This window comes from Lolium rigidum, chromosome 7, assembly GCF_022539505.1.
Source record: "Lolium rigidum isolate FL_2022 chromosome 7, APGP_CSIRO_Lrig_0.1, whole genome shotgun sequence".
Taxonomy (NCBI): domain Eukaryota; kingdom Viridiplantae; phylum Streptophyta; class Magnoliopsida; order Poales; family Poaceae; genus Lolium; species Lolium rigidum.
In genome coordinates, this window is record NC_061514.1 from 357,525,957 (window position 1) to 357,549,340 (window position 23,384).

The 23,384-nt window shown below is 47.3% G+C and overlaps 1 protein-coding gene across 1 annotated transcript; it reads left to right on the forward strand.

Moving 5' to 3' along the window:
• Window positions 1–1,908: 1,908 nt before the first annotated feature.
• LOC124678830 (primary amine oxidase 2-like) lies at window positions 1,909–14,945 on the forward strand. The gene is given in 5 exon segments (XM_047214682.1): window positions 1,909–2,556; window positions 2,559–2,752; window positions 13,527–13,911; window positions 13,988–14,101; window positions 14,184–14,945. Coding segments are annotated over 5 exon segments (2,073 nt in total). The 5' UTR covers window positions 1,909–1,932; the 3' UTR covers window positions 14,940–14,945.
• Window positions 14,946–23,384: the final 8,439 nt, after the last annotated feature.

Here is a 23,384-nt window from a genome sequence, read left to right on the forward strand (position 1 = left end):
TATGTCAAGTTGATTAATTGATCTATCATATATGTGTTGTTTATGATCTTGCATGCTCTCCGTTGCTAGTAGAGGTTCTGGCCAAGTTGATACTTGTGACTCCAAGAGGGAGTATTTATGCTCGATAGTGGGTTCATGCCTCCATTGAATCTGGGACAGTGACAAAAAGTTCTAAGGTTGTGGATGTGCTGTTGCCACTAGGGATAAAACATCAATGCTTTGTCTAAGGATATTTTTGTTGATTACATTACGCACCATACTTAATGTAATTGGCTGTTGTTTGCAACTTAATACTGGAAGGGGTGCGGATGCTAACCCGAAGGTGGACTTTTTAGGCATAGATGCATGCTGGATAGCGGTCTATGTTATTTGTCGTAATGCCCTAAGTAAAACTCATAGTAGTCATCATGATATGTATGTGCATTGTTATGCTCTCTCTATTTGTCAATTGCCCAACTGTAATTTGTTCATCCAACATGCTATTTATCTTATTGGAGAGACACCACTAGTGAACTGTGGACCCCGATCCATTCTTTTACATCTGAAATACAATCTACTGCAAACTCTGTTCTCTGTTGTTCCTCGCAAACAAATATTATTCTCCACACCATACGTTTAACCCTTTGTTTACAGCAAGCCGGTGAGATTGACAACCTCACTATTAAGTTGGGGCAAAGTATTTTGGTTGTGTTGTGCAGGTTTCACGTTGGCGCCGGAATCCCTGGTGTTGCGCCGCACTACACTCCTCCACCAACAACCTTCACGTGGCCTTCATCTCCTACTAGTTCGATAACCTTGGTTTCTTTCTGAGGGAAAACTTGCTGCTGTGCGCATCACACCTTGCTCTTGGGGTTCCCAACGGACGTGTGCTTCACGCGCCATCACCACCTCCCCCACGGGTGGCACCTGAGCCCGGATTGGGTCCCGGTGCCACCGATCCCCGCCAACGGCCGTGCTCGCCTCGCCGAGATCTAGCGGCACCGTGCCCAGCTCCCGCCGGACCTCCGACAGGACCCGACGTACGCGAAGAGTCCCTACTGGGACGTGTGGTTCGAGGCGGAGCATGACCAGCGCCGCCGAACTTTCTTCGCGTCCCGCGCGGCCAAGGCGAGGCCTCGCGCGACGCCCCACACGCTACCGGCATCGGCCAAGAGGCATCCCCGCCACCAAGGCGGCCTCTACATCGACGATGGCATGCCACACTCCGGGAGGAGGAGGAACACCATGTTCGCCTCAAGCACGAGGCGGAGTTGCAGGCAGCTGTGGCGACACAGTGGGAGAAGGAGGAGGCGCGGATGGCACGTCTGCGCAGGCTGGACAGCCCTCCGAACCCGCGCTCGGCCTGGGAACGGGCCGAGTGGTCGTTGTGGACGGAATCCCCGGCGTGCTCCAGCATCTCGAGCCGCAACAACGCCTCAACCGCTCGGGGCTGTCATCGTCATCGACACCGACGACCACGAGGATAGCGACGACGACGAGTTCTACTAGGACTAGGCAGCGCGTCGGCGACCACCGTGTCCACCCCAAACCATAGCTAGGTTTTTTTTAGTTATTTAAAATCCCATATAGGGTTTTCTTTTGTATAAATTTTGCCACAATAGAGTATATGTTTTAATGAAGTATATTTAGTTATTTTTTTCCTCTTTTTTGTTGGTATTTTTGATTTGCGATGTGTCGGCGTGGTGGACGCACTGGACGACCTAAACAGACCGTCGGCCACCATCCTAAATCCGTCTGTCCGTGCAACCTTCCAAACAGCCAAAGTCGGATGGACATGTCCGATTTAGCTCTCCCCGTTGGAATGCCCTAGTAGTCCAAGTCTACACTATATAGCACCGCGCTGCGGCAGTCAGGCAATGCCTGTATCCGTAGATGATCCGTCTAATCACTTCATAGTACGATCTCAGCTCGTGACGAGGCATTTGCTGTCGCATGCCGCCCCTCGCAATGTCGTTTCCTCTCATCCTCGCCACGCTCTCCATCCTGACTACAGCAGCATCCACCCATCCGCACCCACTCGACCCTCTCTCACCCGTGGAGCTCACCGCCGTCCGCGCGGCCGTGCTCGCCTCGCCGCTCGTCCCCGCTCGCCCGCTCACCTTCCACTACGTCGGCCTCGACGAGCCCGACAAGCCGGACGTCCTATCCTACTCCGAGGCACCCTCCTCCTCCTCCCGCGCCCTGCCGCGCCGCGCGTTCGTCATCGCCCGCGCCGGCGACCAGTCCCACGAGCTCCGCGTCGACATCACCGACGCCGCCGCGCCCTCCGTCCTCTCCCACGCTGTCCACCACGGCATGGGGTTCCCGATGCTCACGCTGGACGAGCAGTTCGCGGCGGTGGCGCTGCCGCCCAGGCACGCGCCGTTCGTGGAGTCCGTGCGCCGACGCGGCGTGGACATGGACGACGTCCTCTGCGCCGTGTTCCCCGTCGGGTGGTTCGGCGACGCCGGTCGCTCGGACTCGGAGGAGAAGGTGCGGCAGCGGAGGGTGGTGAAGCTGCTGTGCTTCGTGGCCGGCGCGACGGCCAACTTCTACGCGCGGCCGCTGGAGGGCGTCACACGCTGGTGGTGGACCTCGACCTGATGGCCATCGTCGAGTACAGGGACAGGGTGGTGTACCCGGTGCCCAAGGCCGAAGGGACGGACTACCAGGCCGGCAAGGCCGGGGCGCCGTATGCCGGACCCGAGGCGGCGCCCGGCGTGGTGGTGCAGCCGGAGGGCAGGGGCTTCCACATCGACGGCCACTTCGTCAGGTACTCGCTGAAACTCGCCTTTTTGAATCACCCGACACAAACCAAAAACTTGCTGCAGGCTTTTAGTTACGCCATGTGGAGAGAACACGACATTGCTCTTTGTTTTGACTGATCAGCGGAAAAAGATCCGTTGTTGCTGATTCGAATTGAAAAGATCAAACAGGGCCAAAAGAACACGCACACAAACAAACCAAGAATACTTTTTTTTAGCGAATCAGAGAAAACTTTATTAATTATTACTCAACATGATTACAATCACCTAAAGAAGTGATGATAAGAGCACGTGAATATATAATTCACAGACATCTCCTCTTAATTGAAATAGCTTGCTTAGCGTAAAGATGGGCAACTTGGTTAGCATCTCTCCCAACTAAGGCTGGCAATGGTCGGATTTGGTCGGGTCAACCTAAACTAGACCCATGCCTATCACTCTTATTGGACACACCTGTAACCCACGACCCTATCATGGGTAAGGAATAAGATCCATGCCCAACCCATCAGGCAACCCGACCCTATCGGGTAAAAAAAATGGAGAGTTTGACGCAACCAAATATTTAGAACACATCGGCACATTGTTGGGCTGCCAGGACGAAGAGTGGTGTGTTCTCGTTCATGGCTTTATGACTGCAAGTAGTACTAATATGCACATGTTTGGTGTCTGGATACAAGAGCTTTGTGTAAACGATGTATATCTACAGGTATATATGTGTATCATAACCCACATACCATACAAAATAATTCAATTGTTTTAATTAGTAATATTAATCGGGTGACCCATCGGGCAACCCGTGGGTATAGACCGATACCCATGCCCGATCCACGACTAATCGGGTTGCCCATGGATCGTTTTCATGGGCGAACATCGAGACCCATACCCTACCCATTCTGGTCGGATGCCCATGAGATGAGAAGACGTACCCATGGGTTGAAATGCCGGCTTGACTCCCAACGCAAGAAACACTAACACAAGACAAAGCTCTCGTAATTTCTCTAATCTTATATCATATGGTTTTTAACATTGATCTACCTTATCCAGTTAACCACCATCCATGTATAGTTGGATTACTGCCTTGGCATCAGACCATCAGTGTAGCCCCTCTCGACTGCCAATCTTGCACTATCTCGAATTGTCAACGCTTTCATCACCATGGCGCTAGGTACATGCTCATACCGCAATGCTTGTCCACGTATCATTATTCCGTGGCGATCTCTCACAACCACCCCGTGTTGCCAGGCATGGTCTCCTTATTGAAACTTGCGTGTGTATTGAGTTATTAACAAACAAAGAATACGTTGTGTTAATTGTACTTATATTGCACGCTGTACACGAGGCTACGATGACCATGACAGATACAGATAAGGTCTTCCACATCATCATTTCTCTTGAACACACCGGCCACCTACTCTCTTTATGCCCTCTAGACAATTCGTGTATGGAATAATTCAAGATAGCTGACGCCTTGTCAGGCTGGGACCAAGGGAAAATCTAAGGAGGCTTCTTTGGATTGCATAAATTCGAAAATGCTGGAGTAAGAAAATACAGCATTGAGCACGCACGGTGAACTTCCACATGATTTTAATACGCAGGAATTTTTGCAAGATGTGTCTTTGGTTGATGCACAGGAAAATAGCATATGGACTTCAGAGTTCGGCTAATCTAACTTGCACGTTAGCACCGTCCAGTTTCATGCTTTAAGATTTGCGATGTAAGTTTTGTCAAGTTTCATCTTGTTTCAGAACTTCGACTCTGATTAGTGTGCAAACAAATCTTGTTGAAACCGTACACGCTAGCTTTCTCCATGGACTTCACAGGACTATGCAGCGAGAGCAGATATATAGAGCGCAGGTGCATTATACTTTTCAGAGTAAAAAGTGAATGGCACGAACCATCTACAGCAAATAAAGTTATGTGCATTGATTTTGTTTTCTGATAGAAATCCACTGGGGATTGTTGAGTTGGAGATAAGAATTTGTAACCAGCTCACAAATAAACATTTCCATATGAAACAGAACAAATTATATGTTGTTCACAATGATCTAAACAACAGTGACTTATATGAGTGGAGGGAAATGCTAGCTCACAACTACTCCCTCTATACCTTCTTACTAGATCATTAAAGCGCGCTTTGCTGCGCCCGTCCATTACAAAAATGTGACAGATAGTTGAAAAAGGTGGAGCAGTACAAACATATGATAACATTTGAATCCTTTGAGTTACAATGCCTTAAAATAGATGGTGTAACATAGTTGTTTTTTTTAAAAAAACCCACTCTTATAAAAAGAAGCAAAGGAGAAAAAAAAAAACCTTCGACGACAAGAAGTACAATGCTTATTGTGACACATACAGAGATTTATCTCGTGATAAAAAAAATTGACATCAAATCTCTGGTAAAAAAATATTATTTCAAATATAAACATTGTGACAGTGGAAAAATCCTTTCCTTTTGTCAGTTTGTGTGTTCAATTGGAAGAAAATATTCACTTATCAACATGTGCTTCCACTTCCAAATGAACTTCGCACAAAAACTTTTCCATTGCTCAATGTCAAAATACTCCTGACGGTTTATGTATCTTTTACCACACCTCGAGGTCTATTTATAATTTTTTCTTATTTTTACAGTTTGTGTACTGTTTTTTTTCCTGGAAATGGATAACGTAATATATAAAAAATACACCTCACACATGTTTTTCCTGGATTTTTCTTATTAGTAATGTAAAATATCTTACATCCATACAAGATGCAATGCACATAATCAACTCAAGTGGAATCACCAAAGAGTGCACATGTCATCAATAAAATGCTGAAAATTATCTATCGATTGCTCTCCAGCTAATCTAATGTACAGCTCACTCGAAAAATAGCTACACTTCGTAAATTACTTTGTATCTCCTACCTTGAGATCAGTAAGAACTCTCATTCATAAAATTATGGAAGTCTCAACGGATGATTGCTTAAAGTTCCATAATATCCCCGAAACCTTTAATCACACTGCAGACGATTGTGTAATTAGTTCAGTGCAAGCTCGTGTGCTTGTATCTGTTGTATGCAATGCCGTAAATTACCTTGGGCTGCTTCAAAACAGAAATTATATGTGGAGACGGGAGAATGGTAGCAACGTGCTCATAAATAATGCCCAATTCACGTCATCATCTAAAATGAAACCTGATGGGACATTATTGACAGAATGAGGCTACATTGTGTTTTATTTTTTGTGCAGTCAAGAGATAAATATTGAACTGTACCATGTATATGTGGCAGAAATTTCAAAGTGTACTTCTCAATTTAGTCAAAAAATTAGTCAAACATATGTATGCATAAAATCTAAAAACCAAAGTTACTTCTCAATTTAGTCAAACAATTACTGTTGGCTAACTTTGGAAATGAGAAAACTGAAATTTAAGGGATAATAGATCGATCTTCATATTGACTTAGTTGCAATTCAGAAACCTGGTACCACCACTTGGACAAAACTATCTTCCAATTGACTTGTTTGCTGCACAGCCTTGATATGTATGCAATGACACCAGCCTGTAAGTTTCAAAAAAAGTGACACCAACTTGTCTCAATCTATCGAAGAGCAAGATAAAACTGATACTAATAACTTACGTGGGGCAAGGTATATGCCTGCTTGAAAAAAAAATGATACTCCCTCCGATTCATATTAATTGACTTCAATATGGATGTATAACTAAAATGTGTCTAGATACATCTATATCAGAGTCAATTAATATGGACCGGAGGGAGTATATGATTTGTATGTTTATATTTACTACTATGGGAAGAATCAATGATTTCGAGTAATATAATTTAATGGAGCAGAAAAAGGTACCAGCTTTAGTGTATCCTTGAGATTTAGCAAAACGCCTTGATCGCATGTCAATAAACAAAGTCAATACAACCTCATTGCTCCCAGCCTGCCATCCTGTGCATTTGGAACAGATATAAACTAAGGGGAAACGCTAGGAAAGAGCTGCCCATGAGATTTAAATTAGTGTTCATTTAACAGATGCAGTTGAATTTACACATAATATAGAATTGGATTGCTCATCGAGAAAGAGAGAGAGAGGTGCCGCCACCACTGGCCATACCTTCCCACTTAATTATCACAGTTGGCACTATGTACCACTACTATGTTTTGGCACAGACCACCATCACTAATGTCCTACCATGAGTTGCCGCAGCTTGTGATGCCACTCCAATTAGATAGGAAGAGGGATTGTTATTGACTTGTTCTAATGTCCCAAAGTTCACTGTTCAGATAATAACCTGTAGAGCTAGTTCTTGGATTTGAGGTCAAGTGGTTATGATTGTTTCAGTTTTCCTTTTCGTTCTGGCCAATTTTTTTGTACTAAAGCTGCTTTGTCAAGTGGTTATGATTGTTTCTTGTTCACATAATAACATGTAGCTCTAGTTTTTGTGTTTTGAGGTCAAGTGGTTATGATTGTTTCAATTTTCCTTTTCATTTTGGCCAATTGTTTCCTGAAGCTGCTTTGTCAGACTTTTTTTGTTTAAATGAAATCAGGGGCGGTAAGCTCCTCAATTTGAAAAAATGTAACAGTGGTGGTGGAGGATGGCAAGCATAATATTCTTCTTTTTCCTTATTTACTTCTACCACGTAACAGAATATCACCACTCCATGTTTTGGTCGTTATTTTTGCATAGTTATGGCAAAGTGGATTCAACAAAAACTCTGAATCCTTCTACAAAAGAACAACAATTGTTGGAAACAATAAAAGACATTTGATTATGTATGCTAATGTCTATAATAGAATGCACATAAGTGAGAAGAAGTAACCTGATTGCATACCGAGACAGTGTTTCATCTCTTTGTTGGAACAACCAATGATAGCAATTTTGCCGGAGTCGGTAACAGATTGATCGATGTTGATTCATATATTTTTTCCATCTGTATGGAAAGAAACTTCACATGAATAAATAACAAGCAAACTCTTGATTCTCCGCAAAAAAAAAAAAAAAAAAACAAGCAAACTCTTGAGAAAATGCACTCATGAATATAGAAGATATCTTAAGAAAGAAATCAAACGTTCGTTGTGGATGCAAACTTAATGCAGGAATCAATTTCTTCTACTCTCTTTTCTCCAACGAAGACTTAAAATATTAGCACATCAATATTTCAAAAAATAGGCGGCTGAAAAGGAGTTGAACGAACTCAAACAATGAAAGTCCTCCTCCTCCTCCCGTGTCGCCCCCGCGTGGCGACCGGGGGGAAACCCTAGATCCCGCCCGCCGCCGCCCTCCCCCTCCCCTCCCCTCCTCCCTCGCTGCTGCCAGAGGGCGCAGCCGGGCAAAGCCCGGTCTGCGCCGGCGGCGGCGAGGCCTTCTCGTCCTCTGCGCGGAAGGGTGGACGTGGGGGAGCCCTTCCCCTGCTAGAGCGTGGCGTTCCCGTCGGGCGCCATGGCGTGACGGCGCTCGGGCCGGGCCCGGCCTGTGGCGACGGCGTGACGGGCGGCGAGATGGTGGTGCGTGCCTGGACGGCCGACGACTTCGGCGGCTTTGGGCGGCGTGGGCCGGGGGCGGCGCGGGCGGCGGTCGGCCGCCTCTGCAGGTGGTAGGTGGAGGCGGCACCGCGGTGGTCGGTGGCTCGTCCTCTTCTCGCGGAGGAGGGGGAAGTCCTGGCGGCGGGTGAGGTGTCTTGGAGGTAGGCTGCGCTGCGACGAGGTGCTCTCTGCGGGCTGGATCTGGGCCAGGCGGGCCCGGATCTGCCGGCGGCGACGCCACATGCCTCCCATGGAGGTAGGCAACGTACTGCGCTGCTACGGGGTGCTCTCTGCGGGTTGGATCTGGGCCAGGCGGGTTCGGATCTGCCGGCGGCGACGATACTTGCCTCCCTGGCGGCCTTGGCCACGGTTTGACGGCGATGTTGGCTCTGGGACCATGACGGCACATGCTGGTGGGTGGTGAGAATGGTGGTGGCGAGGCCCCTGTGTGCGGGTGTGTCGGTGCGAGGCTGCCGGCGACGGCGAGACGGAGGCGGCGGATGCCGTGAGCGTGTGGGTCAGATCTGGGCCAGGCGGGCCTCGATCTGGCGGCGCTTTACGGGCCTAAAAGGCCTGAGCTTTGCGCGTCGGTGTGCGTTTGTCTTCTCCATCGGCGTGTAGCTGTAGTGCCTACCACCTTTGCACTTCGACCTCGCTGGGCGCCAATGCCACGGATCTTCGGGGGATTACGGATATGGGGTTCGGGAGAAATCCTTGCCTGGTTCGTCCGGCACCGACGCGGCGGCGCCTGTGGGTGTCGCCACTCCTTCTTGAAGGGCGTTGAGGATACCCCATCTCCATTCCTCCCCAAGTACCGGGGGAAACCCTAGGTCCATTTTGGTCCGGGCAGCAGCGTCAGTATCGACGTCGCATTCCTTCTTGAAGGTGCTGCCTTGGTACTTGGTGATCCGGGGTGCTTGCCGCGTGGTGGGACAATTCTGGAGGGTGCTACGGTTGAGGGGTGCTATCGTTGTGTCGATGTGCCGCTGGCTTCCTTTGTATCTTTTCCTTGTGTTGGGCATGTTTGTGCTGTTGCCCCAGCGGTTTTCTTTTGTTTGCTTGAACTGTTGTATGGTGTGGTTGCTTTATTTATAAAGCGGGGCGAAAGCCTATTTCGAGAAAAAGGAGTTGAACGGTGGCGCTGCAAAGAACGGAAGTCTCAGCTTTGACAGGAGTTGAACGGGGGCGCTGCAAAGAACGGAAGTCTCAGCTTTGACAGGAGTTGAGCGGGGGTGCTGCAAAGGGACTAACCGGCTGCAAAGAACGGTAAGTCTGGGCTTTGATGGGCGAAGAAGATGACCGGCGGTCTCCACAAGACCACAAGACGAAGGAGGTGGAAGCGAAAAAATATGGGAATGTATCCGCCGCCTCCCATCCAAGCATGAGAAAATATAAGGAAAACGGACATTAAAACAGTGCAGGTCGAGCTTAATCACCATTATTGCGGGAGTGAAACAGTCGGGATTTATCACCATCAATGATTAATTACAGTAACGTCGTCAGTTTCAGATCGGACTGTCCGGAACCAGCAGAACGAAAATCGACGCTTCAACTTTGGGCTGGTAAGGCGGGACGACGAACGAGGCGAGAGGACGGCGGCCTATGCTGTTGGCGGCGCTGGCGAGTATCGGCGGCGCAGCCGGAACAGAGAGGGAAAGGGACTAACGAGGGCTGTCTTTTTCACCTCCTATCGTTAACAGTTGTGATAGAGGAAAACTATATATAGGCCCAACCGCTAGGCCCATATAAGCGTTTTGCGGCCCGACCAACAAGGTAAGGCCTAACTCAATTTGTGCAGTAGCAGCCCAGTAACGAATGTTGGACCATTCCAGACGATGGAACGAAGTAAAAGAACGTAGCTAGTGGCGGTTCGGCAGTAGTCAATAGATGCAGACCCTTAGATCAACAGATCGGACGGCTCAGGACTTCAGATCGCTGTGAAAGCTCCTAGCTAGGTGAGTTTTACTGTTTACTAATAAGAAGTTTCAGCAAGTCAATTGGGCTTGCTAAAACATCTAATAAAAAGGAACAAAGCATACACAACCAACCCCATGTTACCGACCCTTGCACTAAGGTGTCGATAAGTGTTGTGCATCACCACTCGTGGGTTTATTAAGCGCCAACAATTTGTACTCTGAAGGATTCACTTCGGCATTATACAATTGCTCGGTGTTTCATCACTCACGAGCTTAACAAGCAATCGCCGATCAGCATTGTTTCGCCATGCGTTGCTCGGCCTGGTCATCGCCGTCCTAAGGGCTTGTTAGTGGTGTGACAAATCGTCGGCGTCCCACATCACATACGGGCGACTAATAGATCTTGGTCATTGATAATCTTTGCGTCAGGTACTTGGATAGTCACCGCTGAAAATGCATGGTCAGTACTAACTTTCCTATATATGTTGTTGGATGCATCTCTTGGATGCAGAGGCTGGGGCAACCCTTTTCGAAAAAAAATAATATGTTGTTGGATAAGCAAAAGACAGAACACTCTTTGCACATAAAGGGTATGGCAACCACCTAGCCTCAACTCGCTTCCGCGCAAGCCACTAGGCTTGGATGTCAGACCTGAAACTGCAACTCGCTTCCGTACAGACCAAGTAGTCTCTTGCAGGGGAGGCCGCATCCTCGGCAGAGAAATGTAGAAGAAAGAGGGGAAGGGGGAGCGAAGAGAGCGAAAACAAAAAAGAACGGAGAGTGATGAGTTGTGTACCTCCAACATACAAATGCTACTAGATGGGAAGGAAAGGAATCTCTGTAGAAAGAGGTAATGGCCCCCAATGAGGCAGTGTCATGCATTGGGCAATTTTTCTTCATACATTCTATTTCATCATTTTTTTAGCTTTGTGTTTATTTGTGGGTGTGGCAATGGCATATAGCTGCCCCCATAATTCATGCCCTAAGAAATTTTCATCCAACTGCAAAGTGTGTTTCTACTTCCCTAGTTGTGGTCGGTGAAGCCCCACGGAGAGATTAGCACAACATGTAAGCGAGAAAGTTGAGAAGATGTGCGCTGTTAGGGTCTATGCAGTCCCAACCAAAGGCACACTAGCTTAAAATTGGATTAAATGAAAACAATCAGCCAGTCAAACTTGATCGAATTGAGGGCCTCTTTGCAATGCAAGACATTTAAAATATAGAAATATCCAAACGTGACTCGTTAAATGTATCACCTGAATTTTGCTTGTGATTGTAATACAAGGAAAGATAATCCACATCTTGGTAGAAACTCGACTTTTCATGAGTTTACACTTGCTAGGAATCTCATGTAAGGTCATAGAAACTTTGATGATCTAGTTACATTAGCCAAAAACACTTATGTAGAAAAAGTGAAATAGAATAAATATAGATTCATATAAATATCGTTCAATCCAATTGGACCATAACTGAACAAATTGAAAGAAGCATTTTATTGATTGAATTATGAATAAGGAAAATAACCCCGGTGGCTATGTCGACACATTTACAGAAACTCGAATTTTCTTGAAATTAGACAATCTAAATCTTGGTAGAAACTCGACTTCTCTTGATGAAAATGTTTAGGTGTAGAAAGGAAAATAACGACATTGACACATTGCAATCTAATTTCATGATGAAAATGTTTTGTAGCTCAAAATGGGCCGATCCATAATCCGTTTGACAATTGGATATATATCGGCGATTATTTAAAATCTAGATCTCACTTGTGTGTGTTTCTATTAATTTATTTCATGCCTTTTTATTGCCAGTAACATCTAACCTATTTTATAACAAGTAACCACATGTTAGTTTTAGCACATTAGGGCATGTACAATGGTAGGAAAGACATGTCTTCTCTTAGTAGTCCACGTTATCTAGAGAAGACGGTAAATATTAGGGGTACAATGCATTATCTCTTATTGTCATCCCTTACAATAAATGGAAATTAATTATTTTAAGTAGAAAATTGTGTAGCTAAGAGAAGACAAGTCATACAATGGGGAAAATACATCTCTTATTTCATAAGAGATTATCCCTTAGCTAAAGGAAGAAAACATTCTCTTTCTTCTTTTTCTCTTCCAACTAAGCAAAAATTCTACGTGACGGACATAAGAGAAGCCTAACATCACGGTAAACATCAAACGGAGGCCGAGCTACGTAGCCCTTTATACTCAGAATATGTATTTCAAAATTTGGAAAAATCCAAATCAAAATTTTAGAGATAGCCAATGATGTATACTACAATGATGTAAAATCTCAATACAAAACTACTTTACATTCTAGGCTGCAAAAAAATGACAATTCTGACAAATTTTATAGTGAATAGTATATATGTCAAGACTACTAACTTTGTCAGATTTTGTCAATTTCGTGTAGCCTATAACACAAATTAGTTTGCATTGAGATTTTGCATCATTTGTAGCATGCATCACTAGCTATCTCTAGAATTTTATTTCATATTTTTTGAAAACTTCAAAATACGAATTTAAGTTTTAAAAAATAAAGAGCTACGTGTAGCTTGGCCTCCAAAACACCTAGGAGTGTAAACGGATAGGATAATTTCCGTGCCGAAACCTGCCCTGAATCCGTTTTAAGGTGTCCATATCCGATTTTAAAGAATTTGGAGGATAAGGATATCTGAGTTCGAAGTGGTGTTCCGAATAAGGTATAGGATATGGTATAGCAAATAACATGCGGATATGGATTATCCGAAATTTAATTCGGATAATTCAAAGGTTTTAAACCGGATAATCCGATTTTGAGTCAAGAGCCAAGGCCAATCTGACAAGGTTAGTAGCTATTGAGTTACATAATTTATTTGGCAAGCATGTTTAGCTCTAATTCTATCAATACTTGAGTTTTAGCATAAATTGTATCTCTTTTTTCTTAACTACGTAAGATTAAAATTTCAAATCCCTCTCAAGATTTGCAAAAACTATATCTATCAACCGATGAGCATACATCCTAATATTTTTTGTTTCCGGTTCGAGTCTGCCCCGTTTCCGATTTGAATTTGAAGTCCGGTATATCCATCAAATTAGACACTGGTTAAATATCCGCTCCGATCCAAATCTGAGAAAAAAATATGTAGTAAGTAAAGTATATGATATAAGCGAAATCTGATTCGATTCGTTTACACCCATAAAAACGCCACACTCGTAACGCCTATAAGACTAGTTTTAAGTTTTAACATATAAGCTTGCCGCAGGAGGCCACTGCGGACTCTACTAGTATTTAAACTTTCCGTACGATGAGCACCTTGGCGCTACGTGACCTGCTCAGCAGACTAGCTCACATACATTTTGCAAATACCACAGGTGGGCCAACTGGGAGTTTCACGTGGGCTTTGACATGCGCGCCGGCACAGTCATCTCACTGGCCTCGATCCATGACGTCGAGGCCGGCGAGCGGCGGAGGGTGCTCTACCGCGGGTTCGTGTCTGAGGTCTTCGTGCCGTACATGGACCCGGCGGAAGAGTGGTACTACCGCACGTTCCTGGACGCCGGCGAGTACGGCCTGGGGCTCTGGGCCTTCCCGCTCCAGCCGGGCGCCGACTGCCCTGCCAACGCCGCGTACCTCGACGGCTACTACGCCGGCCAGGACGGCATGCCCGTCGAGAACAAGAACATGATCTGCGTCTTCGAGCGGTACGCCGGCGACGTCGCGTGGCGCCACACCGAGGCCGGCTTCCCCGACCGACTGGTAAGCACATCAGCTCGATTGTGCATTTCCGCTGTACGCGCATGATGATCTGATGTGCTTGGATCGGCTGATGCAGATCACGGAGGTCCGGCCTGACGTTAGCTTGGTGGTGAGGATGGTGGTGTCGTGCGGGAATTATGACTACATATTGGATTGGGAGTTCAAGACGAGCGGCTCCATCAAATTCGTGGTATGCTTCGAAGCAAATCATACCGAATAAAAGAGAAGAACTAGTTTCGCGGTGTGTAGTGTTTGATACGTTGAATTTGTAGGTATCTCTGACAGGTCTCCTAGAGGTGAAGGGGACGGACTACACGCACGCCGACCAGATCAGGCAGGACGCGCACGGCACGCTGGTGGCGGAGAACACCCTCGCCGTCTACCACGACCACTACGTGACCTACCATCTCGACCTCGACGTCGACGGGACCAACAACTCATTCGTCAAGAACGTCATCACCACGAGGCGCAACACCAACACGCCACGGAAAAGCTACTGGACAGTGCGCCGGGAGGTGGCCGAGACTGAGGCCGACGCGCAGGTGGACGTGAACGCGGCGGCGGCGGACCTGCTGATCGTCAACCCGAACAAGAGGACGAGGATGGGCAACGAGGTCGGGTACCATGTCGTCCCGGGCGGCGCGACGGCAGCGTCGGTGCTGGACGACGACGACTACCCGCAGCGGCGAGCAAGCTACAGCAAGAAGCAGGTGTGGGTGACACCGTACAACCGGGACGAGAAGTGGGCGCCCGGGCTGTACGCCGACCAGAGCACCGGCGACGATGGCCTTGCCGTGTGGAGCGGGAGGAACAGGGGGATACGGAATGAGGACATCGTGCTGTGGTACACGGTGGGCATCCACCACATACCGTACCAGGATGATTTCCCTGTGATGCCGACGGTGAGCGGCGGGTTCGAGCTCCGGCCGGCAAACTTCTTCGAGCAGAACCCGTTGCTCAAAACAAGACCCCCCATGCGTGACCAGCTGCCTTTCCCTAACTGCTCATGCGTCGGTGATTCCAGCTGATGCACGCGCGGGAAATGTGCGAACCCAGATTAATTGGCACGGAGTGAACAACAAACTGATTTCCCCAAGCCGTGGATGTGGCAATCAGAAGTCTGATTTATGTTACTCGCCAAAAAAAGAAGTTTGATTTACCCTGTCATTGGAGCGAGTCCACGCAATACAAGAGCATCTCTGACGGGCCGGCACCTGTCCCCTCTATTTTGGGAGGGGCTGCCCATACCGACAATCCCTATAAGAAAATTCCCAAAATACAAACAAGATTAAACAAACTTTGAAATTTCATTAAAAATTAGCTTCATTTACAAAAGTTTGAATGAAATTTAAACTAAACTAAATTAAACCATACTCTACTGGCCGTCGGTCGGGGCGCGGCGAGCTCGCCTCGTCGTTGTTATTTCCCTTGGCCACCGCATGTTCCCGCACCCGCCTCTCCACCCTTCATGCATCTGGCGATGCTACATCGCCGAAGCTTACCATCAGCGCTGGGCCTTCTCCGCTTGGGGTATCCGAGGCGTCTCCGCGTGGGGAACCAGCGGGTTCGTGAAAGACGGTGACCCACCACCGAGCATCCTATGTGTCGCATGAAAGATGGAGCCTCCAGCGGAGTCGCTGCTATACCGGTCCCACACTTGAAATCCAAGTTTGGCGTGCCTGTTCGGCGCGTTGTGCATATGAGGTGGCATGAGGTTGCCGGCGTTTCTATTGGGCTCCAAAACCAGCCGACTACTTTTAGGGCGCACTGGTGTGGCCCAGAAACAACATCGAACCCTAATACGGGTCTAAGCGAGACAATGAGAGACATAATGCTGGGTGTTGATTTTGAGTCTGTTAAAATAAGGGAGCCCTCTTGTGGTGCTAGATACTTGCAAATGCGGAGGTCATGGTTTCCACTCTGACATTGTTCCGTGCAGCACTTCCTCATACAATATGTATACAGTATACAACAACGTTCTCAGCATGGTCACGTGTGGGGTGTTTGGTGTGGCTTTTTTTGGCTTTTGGCCAAAAGCCAAAAAAAGCTACTGGACAGTGCGCCGGGAGGTGGCCGAGACAGAGGCGGATGCGCAGGTGGACGTGAACGCGGCGCCCGCGGACCTGCTGATCGTCAACCCGAACAAGAGGACGAGGATGGGCAACGAGGTCGGGTACCGTGTCGTCCCGGGCGGCGCGACAGCAGCGTCGGTGCTAGACGACGACGACTACCCGCAGCGGCGAGCAAGCTATAGCAAGAAGCAGGTGTGGGTGACGCCGTACAACAGGGACGAGAAGTGGGCGCCCGGGCTGTACGCCGACCAGAGCACCGGCGACGACGGCCTGGCCACCTGGAGCGGGAGGGACAGGGGGATACGGAACGGGGACATCGTGTTGTGGTACACGGTGGGCATCCACCACATACCGTACCAGGATGATTTCCCGGTGATGCCGACGGTGAGCGGCGGGTTCGAGCTCCGGCCGGCAAACTTCTTCGAGCGGAACCCGTTGCTCAAAACAAGACCCCCCATACGTGACCAGCTGCCTTTTCCTAACTGTTCATGCGCCGGTGATTCCAGCTGATGCACGCGCGGGAAACGTGGGAACCCAGATTAATTGGCACCGAGCGAACAACAAACTGATTTCCCCAAGCCCTGGATGTGGCAATAAGAAGTCTGATTTATGTTATCCGCCAAAAAAAGAAGTTTGATTTACGCTGTCATTGGAGTGAGTCCACGCAATATAAGAGCATCTCTGACGGGCCGGCACCTGTCCCCTCTATTTTGGGAGGGGCTGTCCATACCGACAATCCCTATAAGAAAATTCCCAAAATATTTTGAACAAACAAGATTAAACAAACTTTGAAATTTCATTCAAATTTAGATTTATTTACAAAAGTTTGAATGAAATTTAAACTAAACTAAATTAAACCCTACTATACTGGCCATCGGTCGGGGCGCGACAGGCCTGCCTCGTCATTGTTATTTCCCTTGGCCGCCGCATGTTTCGGCACCCGCCTCTCCACCCTTCATGCATCTGGCAATGCAGCATCACCGGAGCTTCCCGGTAGCGCTGGGCCTTCTCCGCGTGGGAACCAACGGGTTTGTGAAAGACGACGACCCACCGCTGAGCATCCTATATGTCGCATGGAAGATGGAGCCTCCAAGGGAGTCGCTGCTTCCCACACCTGAAATTCAACATTGTATGGGGTGCCGGCTCGCCTTTTCGGCGCGCTGTGCATAGGGGTTGATATGGGGTTACCGACGCTTCTATTGGGCTCCAAAACCATCCGGCTACATTTAGGGCGCACCGGTGTGGCCCAGAAACAACATCGGACCCCAATAGGGTCTAAGCAGACAATAAGAGGGTGTTGATTTTGCGTCTATTAAAACAAGGGAGCCCTCTTGTGGCGCTAGATACTTGCAAATGCGGAGGTCATGGTTTTCACTCGACATTGATCCCTGCATCACTTCCTCAAACAATATGTATACAACAACGTTCTCGGGAACGTCACGCGCGGGAACTAAGACGCACCTCTCCACTTTGCTAGTTATGTGTTGCATCATCCAAACAATATAGTGATGACTGGCCCTCTGACGGCGGGGCTTGGCTGCCAATCGTCAATGAGGAATCGTAGATGATCTCGCTAGTAGTTGTGTCGCGACCTTGAGGCGCCGAGGAAGCTTAGGTACAAGTATAAATAAAACCGCATGAATTCATGTACCGCCTATTTCGCAGACAACTGAAAATATTTTCATATCTAGTGCCATTGAGGGGCACATCTTCGATCTGAACACCCATAAATTTAGTCAGTTGAGGGTGCCCCGACACACTCCCAGGTGAAGTATCGGAGTCCTTCTGGTGTTAACGTAATAGTTTCGAAATATCATCGTAATTATTCCAGGACTTTAATATGAGTACCGTAAGTGTTATGGAGTTATTCAAATGGTTTCAGGTCTTATCGAGATTATTCCATTGAATATTTATAACACAAAAGGAACCGGAAGAAGCACAACAGAACAATGCTTGGAGCAAAATGTTACTACGAGATAGTGAAACATGTTTTGTCACTCGTGGAAACAATACTTTTGTCTAATGGAAATATATATGTGAAGCAAAGAAAGTATGTACTCCCTCATTCCTAAAAAAAACTGCTCAACTTTGTGTAAATAATACTTTAAGAAAGTTGATCTAAACTTGTAACCTACCTGGAGTTTTTCTCTTTAGAAAAGGAAATTAAGATTTGAAATCCGGTCGCCGTCATGTTTTCTGCAGGTCTTCGTATCTTCTTTTACGAGACCGTGCACGTGTATTTTTTTAATATAGCAAGTACTACTTGGTGCGGGCTCGGGAGTCGGCTGGGCTTCGTACTGGAGTTCTCCAAGGACTCCCCCGCAATAATATCAGCACGATCACCAAGCCCATCACCATATTACTTGCCGAAACGTTGGACGAAAACACCAGTCCCAACTCCCAACCCCCGCCGTCCCGCGCGACGAAAACACGCCAAAACCCTTGCAGAACATGGCGGCGGCGCCTATCAGCACGGCCATAGAAATGCGCTCCGGCCATGCAAAGCGCTCACGCGCTGAGGTCGCCGATCCGCCGGATGCGCTCTCCGGCACGACCGCCGCCCATCCAAACAACTGGTGCGTACGTATGGTTTCCTGTTAATCTGGATCCATCATCAGTTCATCATCCATGAAAAGCATAGACATGCATATTTCTCCTATCGATGTCCGTGTCCGGCACATTGAAGATTTTCATCGTGACTTGCAGGAGGGACTGGGCCAACCTAACGGACGGGCCGGCGAGCATGATCGCCGAGGAAGTCCTCGCGGACGACGTCGCCGGCTACCTCCGCTTCCGCGCAGTGTGTGGCTCCTGGCGGCGACGCACCCCGTCCCCAACCGCGCACGATATCTTAGACCGCCGGTTCCACCCCCGCAGGTGGATTATGCTCCCCGAGGTCTTCGTCGGCCAGATCAGTCGCCGCGACTTTCTCAACGTTTCAACCGGGGAGCGCATCCGGGTGGACCTCCCAAGGCTCCGTTACAACTTTGTGATCGGGTCCACCTTCGAAGGCCTCATCGTGCTGTGCCAAAGGCGCACCGGCCGACTCGGCCTCCTCAACCCACTCACCCAGCAATTCACGACCCTCCCTAATGCAACCTCGATGCTATATTCGGTCAACAACCTGTGTATTAACAGGTGGAAGCCAACCACTGGGTTAAGGAAATTGAAGGAACTAGAGGGGTTCAGTGCTGGCCTCGCTGACAACTCAACGGTGGCGCTGCATTTCGACGACCATGATCGAGACCTAGCCGTCGCCAAGCCCAATGATAAGCGGTGGAGCCGTCGTGTGCGGCCATGCTCTATTATGGAGACCCTAAACTCTATCATGGCAACCGCGTCGTTTGCGAACCGCCTCTATTGCGTCACCGGGAGGGGCATCAAGGCAGTGGACGTCAGCGACGCCGGCCAGCGGCCACAGCTGGTTGCGGTCAAGGTGGACCAAGGTTTCTGGTCGCAACGTGGAGTGGTGAAGGTGAACCTAGTGGACAACGATGGCGAACTGCTTTTGCTATGCACGAGCTGGAGACGCACTACAGAGCCCCCGTCTGAGGTGTACCGGGTCGATCTGGATGCAGGCGAGATGGTGCCCATACGCGGCCTGCGCGGGCGGGCCATCTTCGTCTGCGACAATGGCCGCTCGTTGTCGGTGCACGCCGGGCTATCCTCGTCCATCACGGCCGACGCAATCTACAGGTGCCGTAGTGACAGTTATGGGATGGTCAAAATCGACGTCTTCCTTGTGCCGGATGGGCGATGGATCGAACATGACTTGTTGGTCTCCCCGGGCAGCATTATAGACTATTTATCACGGTTCATCTGTCAGTCGCAGGATATTGTGGTGCCAGCGCCGCTACATCGCAGTGTCGAGGCTGCTGATGCGCTACATCGCAGTATCAGAGCTGCTGCTGATGATGGACCACGGAAGCAGATGAAGCGGGAGAGGAAGGCCAATCCAAAGGTGATTGGGAACGAGTGGGTCAACTAGTTGGCATCACCACGGGACGGCTAGACCGTATTACAGACGGAGGACTCACTTATTCACTAACCCTTCTTCCTCCATGCTATCATCTCTATCTATTAATACTCTCAACCATCAACCTCGAGCTATATATAGTACCTTACGAACACGCAGCCATCCTGAGGTCATATTTTACAATAGACGAAGAACATACTTCACTAGTAAGCCCTTCAACAACAGGTTGTCAGGTTGTAAAGTAGTAAACGCTGCTTCCTTTGGCAGTGTATGATTTTTGAATACCATGTAACTAGAAGGATGCCGCCTTGTGCCTTGCAGCAGGATTCTCTTTCCAAACTCGATTTTGTAAGTAAACAGGTACTATAAAACACATAAAACATAAAGTTGTCTAACATGCATACGTAATACTTAATTGGTCATAGATTGATGTTGCATACAAATTAATTAGAGCCATGGATAAGATAAAATCAACGGGCTGAAACAAACTGATGATATTGATAACTTGCATGAAGAGATAGAATATCATAATTGTAGTTAGTAGAGTTTCATGTATAAGAAGTACGCAATAGATATAACATATGATGCATGATTGATATAGTAACATAGTAGTAAACAATTTCCCTTGCCTAATTACCGTGCATCTCATTCTCAACGTACCTCCGCACCATAAGAACACAAGATCTCATTTTGCTCTACTCTTTATCTCAACATGCCCTTTGGCTCCATCCCCTTTCCACCATATCAAATAAACTTTAAGGATTATATATGCGATGATACAAACAAAAAATGTTAATACAAAATATATGTTGCAACGACATCAAGATAAACTTACAAAAGACAGTTGTTGGGGATTTCAGCTAGCAATGCAACACAATTTTGATTAGCTATGTGTATGAAATACATTATCCACTGCAAATATGAAGGAATTAGTTTTCCAGTGAAAGAAAAAGCTATAGTTCATCAACTCTACAGATAGAAATTAACATGGCGCTTAGGATTGCGCTCACAATCTAAACCTCGTATCCTTGTGTTTATGATCCTCTCAACACCCAACTCATATACTTTATGCAGTCCAATTTTCCACAAGTTTATCTTTGTAGAAATGCATGCTAAGGTGTTTGTAGCCAACTTGTGGTAAGCAATTTGTTTTTTTTCAAAGTTTCATTAAGGTAATCTTGATCCCTATTCGCCTCTCTAGCAAATATCATGATCTTCTACATACAATTAATAGTTATTTCACATTGGCTTTTTGTTGTTGTAATACCTATCTCACACAAGATCTTGCCTCCATCTTTCCCCAGAGTCACTTCTTCGAAGCAGCCGCTCTCCTCTCCTCTCCTCTCCTCTCCTCTCCGAGCAAGAGTCAAAGTCTAAGTCACACGCGACGCACGCGTAAGATGCACATATGTCTATATTTATAGACGGGAGAAGGCCAAGGCTAAGGTTAGAAGTTTTCGTACAAATTTTGCGCCACTATTTTCATCTCCCGCCCTTACTTTGCTTCCCTTCCACAGGCAGCTGGAGAGAGGGTTGGACGGCTCACAAACATCTCGTATGTTAAATCAGGCATGATTACTGACTGCCTTTTGTGGTATCATTATAATAATGGCTTCCACATATTACTCACTTTTTTCACAGACGTCTTTCAAGGCAATGCATCCCATCATCTCCCGGCGTATTTTAAGGAAACCAATACCGTCTAGCATGGTATACAATCAAGGCAGGGAATTAATGTGGCTAATGTGTGGTTCGGTGCTGATTGATTTCCGTGCTAATTGACCCAGATTCTCTCGGTGGTAGTAGTAGTGATTGTTGTCCGCCCTAAATGATTCTTCCACAAATCTCTCCATATCTCTAGTAGTACTACCAAAACGATTCATTTTTTCTCGTGTTTGTTTCCCATATATAGTAACTAAAATTATGCTACGAGGTTTGTTGCCATGAATGATTTTCACGCTCTGTTTTCTACTTTCTTCCATCTTCCATGATGGAAACAATATTTCGATAGGCGAATGGGTTTAAGGTTTAAAGAAAACTACATCCATGGTGAAAATTTTGATCAGTAATGCTACACCTACGGAAAACTCCTACGGAAAAAACTCTACAGGCTGACGTCTGCCGTCCGACGTGGAGGTAGTTGGACGTAAAATTAGGAGAAGTGGCCCAGCGCGCGGTTTACACTGGAAAAGAGAGAGAAGATTACGGCGGTTCTGGAGTATTAGCGTTCGAGGTCGAAGAAAACGAGGGTTGTGTTTGTTACAGATTGATGATCGATCAGGAGTTCGTGCTTTCTCTGTTGATTGATATGGAATTCTGGTCAATGTCTATGTCTATTCTTGTTCCTGAAATTTCTCAACGATCTTCATCAGGATTAGCAGGTACACATAGTACCTTCGTGTTCACGAGCTAGCCATGGGGAGAGCTCAACGCAGCGCTGCAGATATGGAGGAGGTCATCATGTCATGGCACTACAGGGAAGCTCCCCTTGCCGCGCCGCAACGGGGAACCTGGCTGCTCGCGGATGCCTCGGAGGACCTCGCCGCATTAGGCTGCAACAGAGGCGTTGCCGCTCGCGCCGACGCCACCGATCTGTATGCCGTCGACCCGAAGCCTATAGATTGGAAGAACGATTCTGAGCAAGTCGTGCGAGACGGTTTCATCAGCATAAAATTTTACGCGACCATCTTTTTCTTCCCCAGTGAATCGCTGGCCCACTTCCCCCTAATTTTACGCAGTCACACCTTACACATCGGATGACACATCAGCCTGTAACTTTTCTCCCTTAAGAGTTTCCCGTAGGTGTAGCATTGGCCAATTTTGATTCTCTTTGATGGTAACATGCAAAGTGTCACGTATCACTAAGGTGGCAGGGTAAACAATTAACACGGGAAATTTGTGTGGATCACACCTGCTCTGGCGCTGATTGATTTCCCTTCTAGTTGATGCCGGACTTTGGGTACTATACCACATTGTTCTCCGTCCTAACTGCTTCCAGGACTCACTCCATATCTTTAGGGAACTACTAGCAAAACGACCAATCGTCCCATTTTTGTTTCCAATAGTAGCTAAAATAATGTTGTTGGATTGGTTTTGTATCGCCATGAATAATTTTCCTACTTGGTTTTCTTCCATGATGGAAATAGTATTCCAAATGCTCAAATCAAAATACCTAAGGAAGAAAAAGTTCTCAACTTGTTTCACCATGGAAACTGCACCATAGTTTAGCTAAGAGATTGTTTCCATCAGCAAATGGTTTTGATGATTTCAAGAAAAGGAATATGTAACTTGTAATAGGCTTAACAGACTATAATAAATTAGAGCTGCATTAAGAAGTGCTCACCACATAGAAAAGACAAGAAAAACTAAATATAAAATGACCAGAAAAGCAAGAGGCAAGCCAAGACTGAATTCTTATCAACTAG